The 14,281-nt window shown below is 47.7% G+C and overlaps 1 protein-coding gene across 2 annotated transcripts in view; it reads right to left on the minus strand.

The window, feature by feature from the left end:
* MGAT5 (alpha-1,6-mannosylglycoprotein 6-beta-N-acetylglucosaminyltransferase) overlaps positions 1-14,281 on the minus strand; it is a 280,628-nt gene that overhangs the window by 24,990 nt on the left and 241,357 nt on the right. For both annotated transcript variants that reach the window (XM_084785708.1, XM_084785707.1), the window contains exon 14: positions 3,731-3,877. In XM_084785708.1, the coding sequence (XP_084641834.1) occupies positions 3,731-3,877 (147 nt within the window). The remainder of the gene's footprint in view (positions 1-3,730; positions 3,878-14,281) is intronic.

Consider the following 14,281-nt stretch of genomic DNA (forward strand, 5'->3'; position numbering starts at 1 on the left):
GGCAATATGCTCTGAAAGCTTGGTCTGATGCAAAAATAAAAGCAAAGTTAAATTCGCCTTTAGAAATGCTTTCCTATTTTCTTCAAGTTAAGTAAGTCGAAGTGAAATAGAGATAACAGACCTGGATCAATATTTGTGTATGAAGGGTAGTTTAGCAGAGTCCAATGGGTACAAAGATAGAACAGTACCGTGTGACCTTGGGTTAGAGTTTGTCCACGTGCAGAGGTAAGGGAGATCATTTCTAAGGTTTGTCTCTCTGTGCATGCGTATTTGTGTCAGCATGTCAGGGTTCTTGCTTGCTCTCTCTCTGCTTTTTTTTTTTTTTTTTTTTTTTTTTTTTTTTGAGACTGGGCCCTTCAGTAAACCAGAAACTTGTCAATTCCCTGCCTACTAAGGCCCAGGGATCCTGTCCCTGCCTCCCCATGCTGGCGACATTGCCACCACGCCTGAATTTTTAAAACTGTTCATTTATTTGTTTAGTGTGTATATGTAAATGCCTGCATGCGTGTATGTGTTCTGAGTACATGCCTGATACTCGAAGAGGCAAGAGAAGGCACTGAACCCCTAGAACTTGAGGTATAGGTGTTTATGAGCTGAGCCGCTTAGATGTGGGTGCTGGGAACCAAACCCCAGTCCTCGAGCGGCAAGAGCAGCGAGTGCTTTAGCCACCGAGCACCCCTAATGCCATGAACCTCATGCTGTGGTGACTCCCCTCCCCCAACCATAACGTTATCTCTTGGCTACTTCATAACTGTGATTTTGCTAATTTAACCCCCGTGGGATCGTGACCCACAGGTTGAGAACCCGCTGCCCTGGAGGTTTTGGACTCAGAAATCTGCATACTTGTTGGCAGCTCTATTCCAATTAAAAGCATCTGGTTCAATGGACATGGATGCCTTCGAGAGCTGTGAAGGCAGTGCATACAGCCCTCTTTGCCATGAGATCAAGGTCACGACTCCCGCCAAAGCTGTTAGATGTTACTCTCCTATATGAGGCAAATTAACCTTGGGTCTCCCTTGCTCATCCAACTACAAGTTCCTTTTTTTTTTCCAGATCCTCTTTACTCTTTAAAGCCCACCCCAGCCCCTTTCAGTTAACGCTGAGCAGGATCTCTTTGAACATTTCCCCTCTTTCATCCACTTAGCTTTTTACTCTGGTCTCATATATTTCAGGCTGGCCTTGAACTTGCTATATTGTGGTCCTGGAGATGGAGACCAGGGCTTCTGCATGCCAGGCAAGCACTCTACCCCCTCAGCCACGTCCCCAACCCACTCAGATGTCTACGTGTTATGTTGATGGTGCAGCTGCACTCTCATGCTTCCAGACCAGATAAGGGGCTCCTAGAAAACGGGGAGCACACTGCTCAACTCCCACAGTGTGGCGGCGAGCTGAGTGGGCTCAGCTTCTGCCCACTCGCAGCGGGATCTCTGCCTCCTGTGGGGGACACTGGGCTTAGGGAGTCATCTGGATGAGGTCACGTGGAGCCACTGACACCCACGTGGGTGCTCCAAGGTCTCTTCTTCCTTCTGCCCTCTCCTGTAGCTTTTAGTCATTTTTTTTTCTTCACCAGTTTGTGGGTTCTTCTCCTAACTGTCTAACAATATCGTCTCTGGCTCAGCTCAGCTTCTCCTGGCCCACCTGTCACCAACTGTCTTCTCTTCTAACTCTGTTAGCCCAAATCACCTTCAACTGTCTCCTATTTTTTAAAAAAATGACTAAAAGCTACACTCCCCAGCCTCTTCTGTAAATGACATGATGGCAAGTGGCAGAGGACAATGCATTGGCTGATCGGAGAGCCCTGTCATGTGACATCATTCAATAGTGTCCTCTGTGTGTGTGTGTGTGTGCTTGCGTGTGTGTAGATGCTTGTGCACATGTGTATTCCTGCACATGGAGGCCAGAAATCAACCTCAGATTGCTCCTCAGGGGCCATCCCTCTTGTCCTTTAAAACTGTGTCTCTCCCTAGCCTGGAAGAAGCCAGGAGAGCTAGGCTGGCTGGCCAGCAAGCCTCAGGATGCCCATGTCACCTTCCCCACAGGTCTAGGATTACGAGTGCTCCCATCCCATGCCTAGGGGTTTTTGGTTTTTTTGTTTTAAATATGTGTTTTAGGTACTGAACTCAGGTCCTCCTGCTTGTACCTGCTGAAGTCATTTCCACAGCTCCAACTTTTAAAGGTGACATCAAGAGAGTCACCAACATAATAAAGTAAGAGAAAACACTTGCATATTGAGTCTGAGAGAGGGTTAATACCCTAAATATCTAAGGAACAGCTACTACTCACTAGCAAGAAGCCCCACTTGAGAACAGGCAAGGGATCTAAATAGACATTTCCTGAAGACTTCCAAAGGGCAGATCAGGAGGGAAGAGCTGTATTTGACTGACTATTTGAGGTACAAGTTCAGGAAACTGACCCAGAGTGTTTAAAAAAAAAAAAAGCAACAGAATTGAAAAATGAATGTTCCAGAGACAGTTGCTGCTATGTCACAGGAGGAATTTTCCAACACTGTGCTTCCCCAGCCAAAGGCCCCAAGGGACCCAGCTTTAATGTCCCTGTGCATGAGCAGTCAGGAGAGTCACTAACTGTCCAGAAGCAACAAGCCAATCTCACGGTTTCTTGCACACACCTGTGCCTGGCCAGATACAGAAGCCTCCTTGCCTTTGCCACACTGATCACCCACTCTGAGCTGTAACTGACTTCTATTTATCACCCCAGATGAATCCCAGCCATCCTCCATGGTGATTCATCACCCATTGTGGCTTTCTAGAACATCTGCAAAGGCGAACAGGACAAGGCTCGAGCAGTGAGGGCGCAGCTTGTCAGGATGGTGGGTGGGCTGAGGACGGCCTAAAAGCCCAGGCACATTCCGTTCATCAACTATGATGTCTTGTCTCTAGGGTCTGAGCGTGTGTGTGTGTGTGTGTGTGTGTGTGTGTGTGTGTGTGTGTGTGTGTGCATGTATGTATTTGTGAATGCGTGCATGCGCGACACAGGTCAAGCTTGGGTGTTGTTCTAGGCTGGCCAGCCAGTGAATCCCAGGGAATCTGCTTGTCTCTGCCTCCTCGGTGCTGAGATTTTAAGAGTATGCTAACACGCCTGGCTTTTTACAGAGTTCTGAGGATTTAACGTGTACAGCAAACACTTTATTATTGACTAAGCCGTCTCTCCAGCTCTGAATAGTCACTGGCCACAGTTTCATCTTCACCACATGCAATGGTGAGGCAAGCAAGTGTTCCCAGTGGCCTCCTCACTCCAGCTGTCCGCTGCGACTAGAACACCCACGGTCATTAAAAACAGAGTTGTGCTATGGTGGGGGCTGGAGAGTTGGCTCGGAGGACAGGAGCTTTCTGTGCAAGCATGAGGACCTGAGTGTGACTCCCCAGCACATGTCAAAGATGCAGGGCGGGCATGGCAGCCTGCCCTCAATCACGGAGCCTAGGAGGTGGAGGCAAGCTGGCATGCTAGGGTAGCCAAATCAGAGAGCGCTGAGTTCAGCGGGAGACCCTGGCTTAGTGGAGAAAGTGGAGAGTGATGGAGAAAACCCCCACTCTTCAACCCTGGCCTCCACATGCATGCCCACACATGTGTGCATTCCTCCATGTGTGCGCACATGTACACATGCAGACACACACACATGACAATAATAATAATAGTAATAGTAATAATAATAATAATAATAATAATAATAATAATAATAATAATAAAACCCAAAAAATCCCAACCCACTCACCTCTCTCAGTGTTGGCTTGCCGATGAAGAAGTCTGTGTTTTTGCTGCTTTTGGGAGGGTTGAACTTGGGGTTCAGGAAAGCACATCCATTTGCAATGGCCTCCAGGGGAGCTGGACCTTCATAAGGGAATCCAAGACCAACAAACAGCTGTAAGACAGGAAAACACAACGCATGAGCATATCAGTCACGACTGCCTCTCAGCTCCTGTGGTCTGCCTCTGTGGATGCCTCTGACAGCCTGCAAGGGGCTTAGATCTCGAGGCTGGTGGCTTAGAACAAAGCAAAGAGGCTTGCACCACGAGATGCAGAATTGTAAGAGCCTGAGAAAAGCCTTGCCTTGTTCCCATCTCTTTTTCTGATACGAAAGTAAAGAAGTGTTGGGGACAGAGGGGGCAGGAAGGCTGGGAGTATGAAACGAAAGCCAACAATAAAACCCAAGACCCCACAATCGTCTTTCTGTCACTCAGCAGGAGACATAACTGGAAAACCACTTGCTTAACTAAACAGAAGGTTTCTTCACTCAAGCTGGGAACAACAGGCCCTTTCAGGGACTCTGGGGCCCAGGGACAGAAAGGTCACTTGGCGGTTTGATTACAGTTCAAATGAAACTGCTTTCAAACTTGGGAGGTCAGTAAACACAGGTTTTTATGATAGTGTTTTCACTGGGGACAGCAGTAGCTGGCAGGTTTTGTTTTTTCCCTCTGTGGGAGTAGGATTTGGAGTCTGCAATTCCCCAGCTAGCAAACCTCCAGTTTCCCTAGATGGACGGTAGATGGCAGCAGAAACAAGCTAAAGGTCTTTAGAAAGTCCACAGCAGCAGAGAGCTGCTAGGACAAAGGGATGAGACACCATGGGTCAGTGGGTCCAAAAATGCAACAGTCTGTGTATAGCAGGTGCGTGCTGTGTGTGGCCGTCACTAGGCAGGGTCTAATCCTGGTTCTCCCTGTCCGCATGGAAAAGCCAAGTCTGAAATGGCTCTAGCGGTATACATCAAGTGACAAGGGGACACCCAGGGTGTTGTTGCGTGCCTAGTGGGAGTGGGGTTGGGTGTAGGATGCTAGGGTTCCTTGTGTTTTCATGTAAGGAGACGTCTGAGCCCCTCTGTTTGGCGAACAGACATAGAAATAATTAACCCTGGGGAGCTGGAATTTCTCCTGAGCCCCACACTGGACTGGAGACTGGAGCAGAGGCAGTGATGGGTCAGTGATGGGCTGACCCACATCTTGACCAAGCAAGACTGCTTAGTCCTCTGTTTAAACCTAAGTGTCCTGTCAGGACTCCAGAGACGGGCCTGGGAGTCACTCGACCTCTTTTCTTTGTTTCTCTCCCCAATGTGGCCACGAGGAATAACTCTCCTTTATTCCTCACTATCGTTGGTCTCTGTAGCTGAGCTGTTGAGAAAGATGGCTGAACCTAGCACGGTAGGGCTGCCAGGGCCCAGATCTGATCTTAACAATCTGGGAACACAGGAGGGCACCCGTCATGCCATCTCTTTTCAGTGCTGAGAAGAAAATGCTAGCCGACACGGACAGGGTCCTGGCAGGTTTAAGGAGAGCTAGCAGACACAGACAGGGTCCTGGCAGGTTTAAGGAGAGCTGTTGGAGCCCACGGCTTTTATCGACCTCTGACAATCAGGGTCTGCCAAGAAGCAATGAAACCCTCCTCGGTTCTGCACTGTCCTAAACAGCTCTGGAAGAAACAGAAGCAGCAAACGCTCGGGCACATAAGCAGACACTCTTGGGGGGAGGGTGGTGATTATTTCCTTCAGCTCAGACCATATGAACCTACGAATTAAAGGGTTAGAGGCTATTACTTGATGAACCTGGATGTGACCTAAGCTTAATTACATCTGAATAATAATTTGCACCAACTTTTATACCCTCCTGGGTCCAGAATATCTCAGAACATATCAAACCAACACTCAGGGAGCTGGGGAGGTGGTTCAGTGGGTAAATGAGTGTTTGCTGGGCAAGCATCAGACCCTGAACTCAGCTCCCCAGAGCCCACACAGAGCTTGGCTGGCACAGGAGCATAATCTGTAATCCCAGGCTCCTACAGTGAGACGGGAGGCAGAGATGGGAGAATCCTTTGGACCTTGCAGGCCAGCAAGCTGGGGGTAGGCAAAGGTAAACAATAGCAGCCCTGTTGTAAACAACATCGAAGGTGAGGATGCATACCTGAAGTTTTTTGTTTGACTTCCACATTCATGTACGTATACACATACACACACATACACACACACACACACACCATTTGCATACACAGATGAAGTGATGAACACTCTGGGCTAACTCTCCCAAGCCTCACTTACCATCTTCCAAGGATGCTTAAGCAAACACCACACCTTTTCTTAGCAATGTGTTTTCCTATCACGCTAATTAAGGTGACATGGGATGATGCATGACTTTGAGACATTGGGGAAAAAAAATGTTTTCTACCGGCTGTCAGTAAGCAATTTTCCCCTTGGTTCCTGTATCCTCATTACCTGTGACATCGAGGAGTGATGTCATGTATGCAGCACATGTATGGTCACACGGCACATCTAAGAGCTGAGTGACAACAGTCTAGGTAGAGAAAACTCCCATCTCCAACCAGAAGCTTCTGCCGATTTGCAGCCTTGCCACACACCTCACCCATGCCAGCTTGCGTTTTCTCTTGGTCCATCACTATGTCTACTTATGGTGCCCCCAAACCCCCTCCTCCAACCCCCCCCCCACTTTTTCTTCCTTCTCCCAGGTTTTCTCTATCTCTCTCTCTCCTTTCTTTCTGAGGAGTTTGTATTATTTCCACTCCAATCCAATACATTTCTTTATCACCAAAAGGAGAAACCCAAGACATAAAAAGCACTCAAGGCCTAGGGAGAGGCCTGGTGGGTAACAGCACTTGCTCCATAAGTATGGGGACCTAAGTTTGAATTCTAGGCACCCAGGTAAAAATCTGGGTGTGGTCACGTGTTTCTATAACTCCAGTACTGTTAGGGGTGGAAACGGGAAGATGCTGGGGCTCTCTGGCCTCCTGTGTGGCTCCTGTTTCTATCACAGATTCCTGTCTCAAGGGGATAAGGCAGGACACCTGCTGTCCTCCTCCTGCCCTAGCACAGATTCACATGTGTGTAGACACCTGCATGCATGTGTATGCACATATATACACATACAAAAATTGGGTGAAAGAAACCGTTCAAGTGCGAAGGGTCAATTCTTCCAGGGGAAACTGGCTGTACTGTATGGGCTTACGTCGGCTCTCCAGAAGCCCAGAGTCCAACAAGGATTATTCCAGCTGACTCACATCTCCACGCCCACACCTCTGCCTCCACCAATGAGCGCTTCAAAACAGCAGGATCGCATGCTCCAACATTAAAGCTATGACAAGGAAGATCAGATAGAGGAGCACGCGTTTTGTTCACGGCAAGGATTGGGACACCCTGACACAGTCACTGGGATATTTTTCTCTGTTTTAAAAGGAAAAGGGAATTGGCTTAAGCCTGAGTAAGTCAACAGCGATCCCTTTAGTCATTCCTGGGCTTGCTCAGTTTCACTCACTTCTATCATGAATGTATGTATGTATATATGCACATGTATGTGTGCACATGTGTGTGGAGGTCAAAGGTCACCTTGGGAGTCTTCCTCAGTTGTTCTCCACATTGCTTTTGGTGACAAGGTTTCTCTGCTTTGGCTAGGCAGGCTGGCCAGTGAGCTCCAGGGGTCCACTGGCTCCCCCTCCCCAGTGCTGGGATTAGACGTGAGTACCATTACATGCAGTGTTTTAGGTGGGGGGCTTGGGGGGCTCAAACTCTGGTCTTCATGCTGGGGTGGCAAGCACTTCACCAATGGTTACCTCAGCCTCAGTCACTTTAATCGATTGCTTTACTGTCTAGTGGTGATTCAACCCAGGATTCATATACAGGGGAGGTGTGATATCATACACCTATCAGCCTCTGTGTCTGCACACATACACATACACATACACACACATACAAAAACTGCGTGGAAGAAACCATCCAAATGCTAAGGTGTAACTCTTCCAGGGAAAACTGGCCATATTGTATGGGCTCATGTCTGGTCTTCAAAGGGCAGCATCTAACAAGGGTATTATATCTCACCCCAGCTCTGGGCATGTTTAATGGGGGAAAACAGCAAGAATAATGAAATATTGGACCCACATAAACTCAGCATGTAGTTTTCTGATCATTATTAATTAGCCAGTGTGGAAGGATCAGGAGGGAGTTTGAGCAATGAATTAACCTCAGTTTGACACTGCCCCGCCTCCACCCCCCTACCCCCATTGATTACTGGCCAAAGGCTGGGGCAATGAAATGATTGACAGCAGTGGTGGTGCAGTCGGATTCAAGTTCCGATGCTACCACTTCCTCATTTGGTAGCCTTGGCAACTGCCTCAGTGTATGGCTTCTTGAGGCTCATTTATAGTCTAGAACCTTATCTAAAGTAACACAGGCAAAATGGGGCCAACACCGACGCTTGTGTCATGGAGCTGTTGTGAAGACCGAAGGAGCTATTCTGTAGAAATAGTCAATCTCCTCAGGCTTAGTGCCTAGGAAACATTTGAAAAGTAGTTGCCCCAAGTTCAAATTCAGCTGTAGTTTCACACGGCTGAACATTAAGAATGCCCTCCTACCACAGGCGGAGGTGAGCTGTATGTGGACTGCGCTTGTGGGTTACAACAACTCTAGCCCTCCTGTGTTTTTATGAGTTTTCCTCCTTCTTTCCTTCCTTCCTTCCTTCCTTCCTTCCTTTCTCCTTTCCACGTAGATCCACCTGCCTCTGCCTCGTGAGTGCTGGGGTTAAAGGCGTGCGCCACGATGCTGGGCAAGTTCTCACTATTTCCTACACTACAAAACTAGCAGAGGAGAGAGCTAAGGCAGTGTGCAGTCACTTCCAGACGGGAAGGCCAGGCCTATGAACTGCATGCTACTGTTACGCCTCCTGTTTGCTCTTGATACAGTAGCAGGGTAGCGAGCTATGTCTAGGAATAGCTATCCCCGTCATATCTTTACCAAAGAATCTCTACAATGCTTGGGTATGATGGTCAGTTTTAATTGCCACCTTGGCACAAGCTAGAATTACCCAGGAAGATTGTATAGAACAGACTGTGGGTATGTCTATGGCGGGAGAGGGGGGGTTGGGGAGGCTGTCTTGGTTTCCTTAATTGACGTGGTAAGATCTAGCCTAAGCGTGGGTGGCATCATTTCCTGGGTTTGGATCTGGAGTGTGCACAAATGGAGAGAGCCAGCGGAGCACTAGGCACACGCGCATTTATAAAGCCAGCGGGGAGCACTAGGCACACGTGCATTTATACAGGCAGCAGAGGAACACTAGGCACATGCGCATTTATAAAGCTATCGGAGTATTAGGCACATGCACATTTTTAAAGCCAGCGGAGCACTAGGCACAAGTGCATTTATAAAGCCAGCGGAGCACTAGGCATACACACATTTATTGTGTCTCTGCTCCTGGATGCTGTATTTCTTACCCTTCGGATCTGTGATAGAACACCCTGAGAAAAAGCAAGCTAGGGAAGAAGATTTGACTTGCACCAGAGAGGGGCGTAGCCTATCGCAATAGGGAAAACATGGCGGCAGGAGTGTGAGGATGGCCTGGCCGTCAGGAAGCAGACAGACCCGTTTTCATTTTCATAAGGAAACAGACAGACACATGCACACACAGACAGAATAAACACACACACATACACGCACATATGTATGTATGTATATACGTACACACATACATAGCAGGTTGTGAGGCCAGTGTATGTATGTCTGTTTGTGTGTGTGTGTGAGTGTGTGTATATGTGTGTGTGAGGGAGGAAGGAAGGGAGGGAGGGAGAGAGAGAGAGAGGTGGTGGTGGGGGATCAGGAAGTGGGCCAGGAAGTGATATATCCTCCAGTGAGGCTCCACACCCTAAAGGTTCCTTCACAGTCTCTAACATCTCAACCACTGGAGCTTCTGGGGGCATATTTTGCATTTAAAGCTCAACAGATACAATGGGACCAGCTGCTCTGAGGTCTTCAACTTCTCTGCAGTGATGCATTATAACCTAGAATTGTAAGCCGAAGAAGCCCTTTCTCCCCTAAGATTCCCCAGGCAGCCTTTCGTGCAGGTTTTTATCACAGCGACGGAGTGAAACTAGAACTAGAAAGAGCGGAAGCAGTTTCTTTATCCCGATGGGAGATGATTCTGTTCAGCTTGCAGGGCCCCGCTTCTCACACTGCTGATGCTGAAGAAGGTCAACAGTGCCTGAGCTCTTCATCCAGGTGTCTCTGCCCTCTCTTGGGCCCCAAAACCTCTAATCGCAGCTGTTTGGGCTGCCTGGGGAGGAGCTTTGATGGCCAATGACAACAGGACCTATCTATCAAACCTGTTTCAACATTACCAACTGGCCCGACTGGCCAGTAAACTGGCTCATCCTGAAAACTGGGTTCCCTGAGCAGACTCCCGCCGTCGTCTCCCAGCAATGTTAGTGCCAAGGATGAAACAAGCCAGACCACAGACACCAGCGCCAAACTTGAAAGGCCCCACATTTTTGTCATTTGAAAGCCCCAGTACCAACTCAAATGTATTACAATGCATGGCGTCAATTCATTGACCTGGAGATGGGAAGTGAGCAATTTTTAGGTAATCTCTGCTAACTGACCCGGGTTGTAGCCCAGGAGCAGTGTGGTTTTCTGATTTTCAGACACGGGGAAGACACTCGTGAGAACCTGAAAGCTCCTCTGCACCCTCTGGCTTTAGAGCTGATGGAACCTCATCCCTGGTGTGATGGCTAGCTTTGTCACTTTTGATACAACCTGTCACCAGGGAGGAAAGTCTCAACGAGGGGCTGTCCATAGAGTAGGGTGGCCTGTAGGGGATGACCTTGATTACGTCAACTGATATGAAGGACCCATCCACTGTGGGTTGCATCGTTCCCTCGGCATCCAGGACTGTGTCTGTGCAGAGAAATCTGAGCACAAGCAAGCATTCATTATATTATTTTTCTGTGCTGACTATATTGCCTTGACTTCCCCGCAACGGTGGGCCACAACCCTTAAATTTCTTCTGTTGGATATTTTATCACAGCAAAAAGAGACAGAACTAAGACGCCTGGTTAGGTAGAATGCTTGGGCCACTTGAGAGTTTGATTACAAATAAATCTTTTGGCTAAGACGTTTAGGAAGTGCCGGGTTGACGTCCAAATTGGGTTAGTCTATGGGCATGCCGGTAGGGCACTGTCTTAATTAAGTTAATTGATAAAGAGAGACCCAGCCCACTGTGGGCAGCACCGTTCCCTAGGCAGGGATCCTGAAACGTACAGAAGTGGAGAAATGGAGCTGAGAACAAACGAGCAAGTAACTGAATGTGATGTTTTTGTTTCCTGTTCTCGACTTGTAGATGCGCTATGGCTAGCTGTTTTAACCTCTTGCTACTGTAACTTCCCTGCACTGGTGGGTTATATAACTGGAACCGCAAGCTGAAATAAACCTCTTTCGTCAAGAGTATTTTTGTCACAGCAACAAAAATGAAACCCAGCCAGACCTGGGGGGAAGACCCAGAGAGATAGCCGGGGCTTAGGGCGGGATCTTCAGCAATGTTTCAGGGCGGCAGTTAGGCACAAAGGTGGGCCTGTTGGGTGAGGCACACGCTCCATGTTGGCCACAGATGTTGAGGCACCTAGCTGAGATGACTTGGTGAAGAACTAGGGTTATCATGGGCCCCCCAAGGCATGGAGGGAGGAAAGATGTGTGGGGGGGAGTTGTGGGGGAGGCATGTGTGTGGGGGTGCATGGAAAGGGAGAGTATGAACAGCAACTCCCCCTGCTGGGTTACAGTTAGAATCTATCCTTGACCACAGAAAGGAAACTACTTAGTTTGGCTAGAGAGTAGAGGGCCAGACACCCTTCCATTAGAAATGGCATGTTAATACGTTGTTCATTATGGTCCATGAATAAGAACTGCCCAAGGGAAGGTGGGCAAGGCAAATGAAGTTAAGCCTAGGAAGGTAGGCTCATGCTATTTTGTTCAGTTAGCAGAGTGCTTGCCCAGTGGGCACGAGGCCCCAGGCTTGAACCCCACCACCACACTGGTGATCCCTGTACTCGGAAGGTGGAGGAGGCAGGAGGACTGGAAGGTCGAGTTCCTCTTTGCCTACATGGTAAGCTTGAGGCCAGCCTGGGCTCCACGAGACCCTGCCCCAGCAAACAAACGGAAACTGCGAAGGTGAAGAAAAGCCATGGGAATGGAGAGGGAGAATTAAACCGGAATGTAAAAAACGCCACCCTAGTGGATCACGGTGCGCAGGCCCCCTACTCCTCTTCCGGAGCTCGACAGACCAGATGACCTGTCTGGTTTTCAGGTAAATAAGTAGTTTATCAAAATGAAGAGCTCTGTGAGAGGAAGCTTCTGGAGCATAGCAGTTTCCCAGCACTTAAGGCCCCAGTGTTCATGTACCAGCATCCCTCTGTCTTTGAAGACCAGGGCAACAGATGGCATGCGCAGACAGAGATCTACAGAGCAAACCGTGCTGTGGGCTAGCTGTGGAGTTTCAGAGACGGCCTTGGGGCTGGGGAGGCAGCTTAGTGATGGCATGCCTGTCCTAGCATGCACTAGGGCACTGGGGTCAACCCCAATCCCGAAGGAGCCAAAACCAAAACAACCCCAAACTTCACTAACGGCAACAGCGAGCCCCAAAGTGACCGAACACCAGCCATTCCTCTCCATCTCTGAAGATCTTGGCGAGAGGAGACCAGGTTTGCCCCTTTCTTTAGCTGAGCCCGAGGATAGTCTGTTCATTTTTATAGACATGTCTCCTTGGCAGCTCCTGTTCTCCACTTCCAACGTAGACGGGAATAAATTGCTTTAAAGTTGCTCAGAGGTACGGGAGGAGTGAGAAGTGGGAAAGGATGTGGTTGCAGTCAGCCTGTATCACATTTCCAAACTCATGATTGATTTTAGACTCTCAATGTAAAGGGAGGCTTGGCCGTACACCACCCCATGTTCCTCATGTTAGCCCACAATTTGAGTCATCATTCCACGTAGGGTGGTTTAATATATTCTTTAAGACGTATCTGTATTTTAAACGTAGCAGTGTGTGGTGTGTGCGCGTTGTGTCGTGTGCTTTCTCATGAGTGGAAGTGACCATGGAGGCCACAGGCATCTGGTCCTTTGGAGCTGGAGTTACAGGTGGGTGTGAGTGGCCCAGTGTGGGTGCCGGGAACAGAACTTGGGGCATCCGGAAAGCAGCATGTACTTTTAACAGGAAAGTTGCCTCTTCATCCCAAATATATTTTTATCAGAGAAACAGGAGCTAAATAGTTCCATCTGGAGCATCATCATAAGTTCCTTTTAAATTAATTCATTACTTTAAAAGTTTATGTGTATGTGTGTTTATCTCTACACCGTATACGCTTACAGTTCATCCAGAGGCCATAAGAGGACACAGAGCCCTCTGGAAGTGGAGTTAGAGGTGGTTGTGCCTGATACAGGTGCTGAGAACTGAGCCCTGGTCCTTTGTAAGAGCAGTATGTGCTCTTAACCAATGAGACATTTCTCCAGTTCCAATGCCTGTTAGTTTCCCCCCAAGAGAATATATGTGTGTGTGTATATATATACCTACATACATACATATACATACATATATACATATATGTATATATTATATATAATATATCTCACATGTATGTATGCACATATATATCACATATATGCATGTATATATGTACATACACATATAAAGGATACTATATTATATAATAAGGATATATATTCTTAAATATATAGTTATATATTATATATTTATATATTATGTTTATGTATTAAATAAAGGTGTTTATATATAATATATACTACACACACACACACACACACACACACACACACACACACACACACACACACGAGCGTGGGCTTCTCGTCCTCAAAAACCAAGCTGCACTCTTGGCTGTTTGGCTTACTCTAACATCATAGCTGGGTTTCAGAGGCTTTTTTTTTTTTTTATTCCTCCAACAGGATAGACCTCAATTTTGGCCCATTTCCCATTCTCTGACAAGGTAAATGGATGGTAAGCAAATGAGGGTTCTTTTAAAATCTGCCAGGCTGAGGAAGATGTTCACAAGGTCGGGCTAATAGGAGCGTGTGAGCCAGTAATGACACACTGTGAAACAAGCGCTGCCCTGGTGTTATTTTAAAGGAACTTGAACTTTCCGTGGGGTCTCACCGAAGAAAAGTAAAATGAGGCAAATGGCAGAAAATAGAATTGCTGCTGCGAAGGGGCCCGGACATGTTGATGACTCAAAAATGTCAAACTAAGAAAGAAAATGACAGGAAGAGAACAGTGAAACTGGGGCACTCTTCACTCACAGAGCCGCGAGCAATCATAAGACGGCAGGCGACCTTTTAAGGAATGAAAGTCCTCGGGGGGGGGGGGGGGGCAGGATAAAGAAGCCCAATTCTTGGTGAAAGAGTTAAAAAAAAAAAGGTTATCAAAATATTTTATCCCTGGAATCACACAAATGACTTGGAGGCAAAAAGCATCAGTTGTGTTTACAGGATGAGAAACGCAGA

The sequence above is a fragment of the Acomys minous genome (assembly GCF_964271855.1).
Source record: "Acomys minous genome assembly, chromosome: 1".
NCBI classification, from domain to species: Eukaryota; Metazoa; Chordata; class Mammalia; order Rodentia; family Muridae; genus Acomys; species Acomys minous.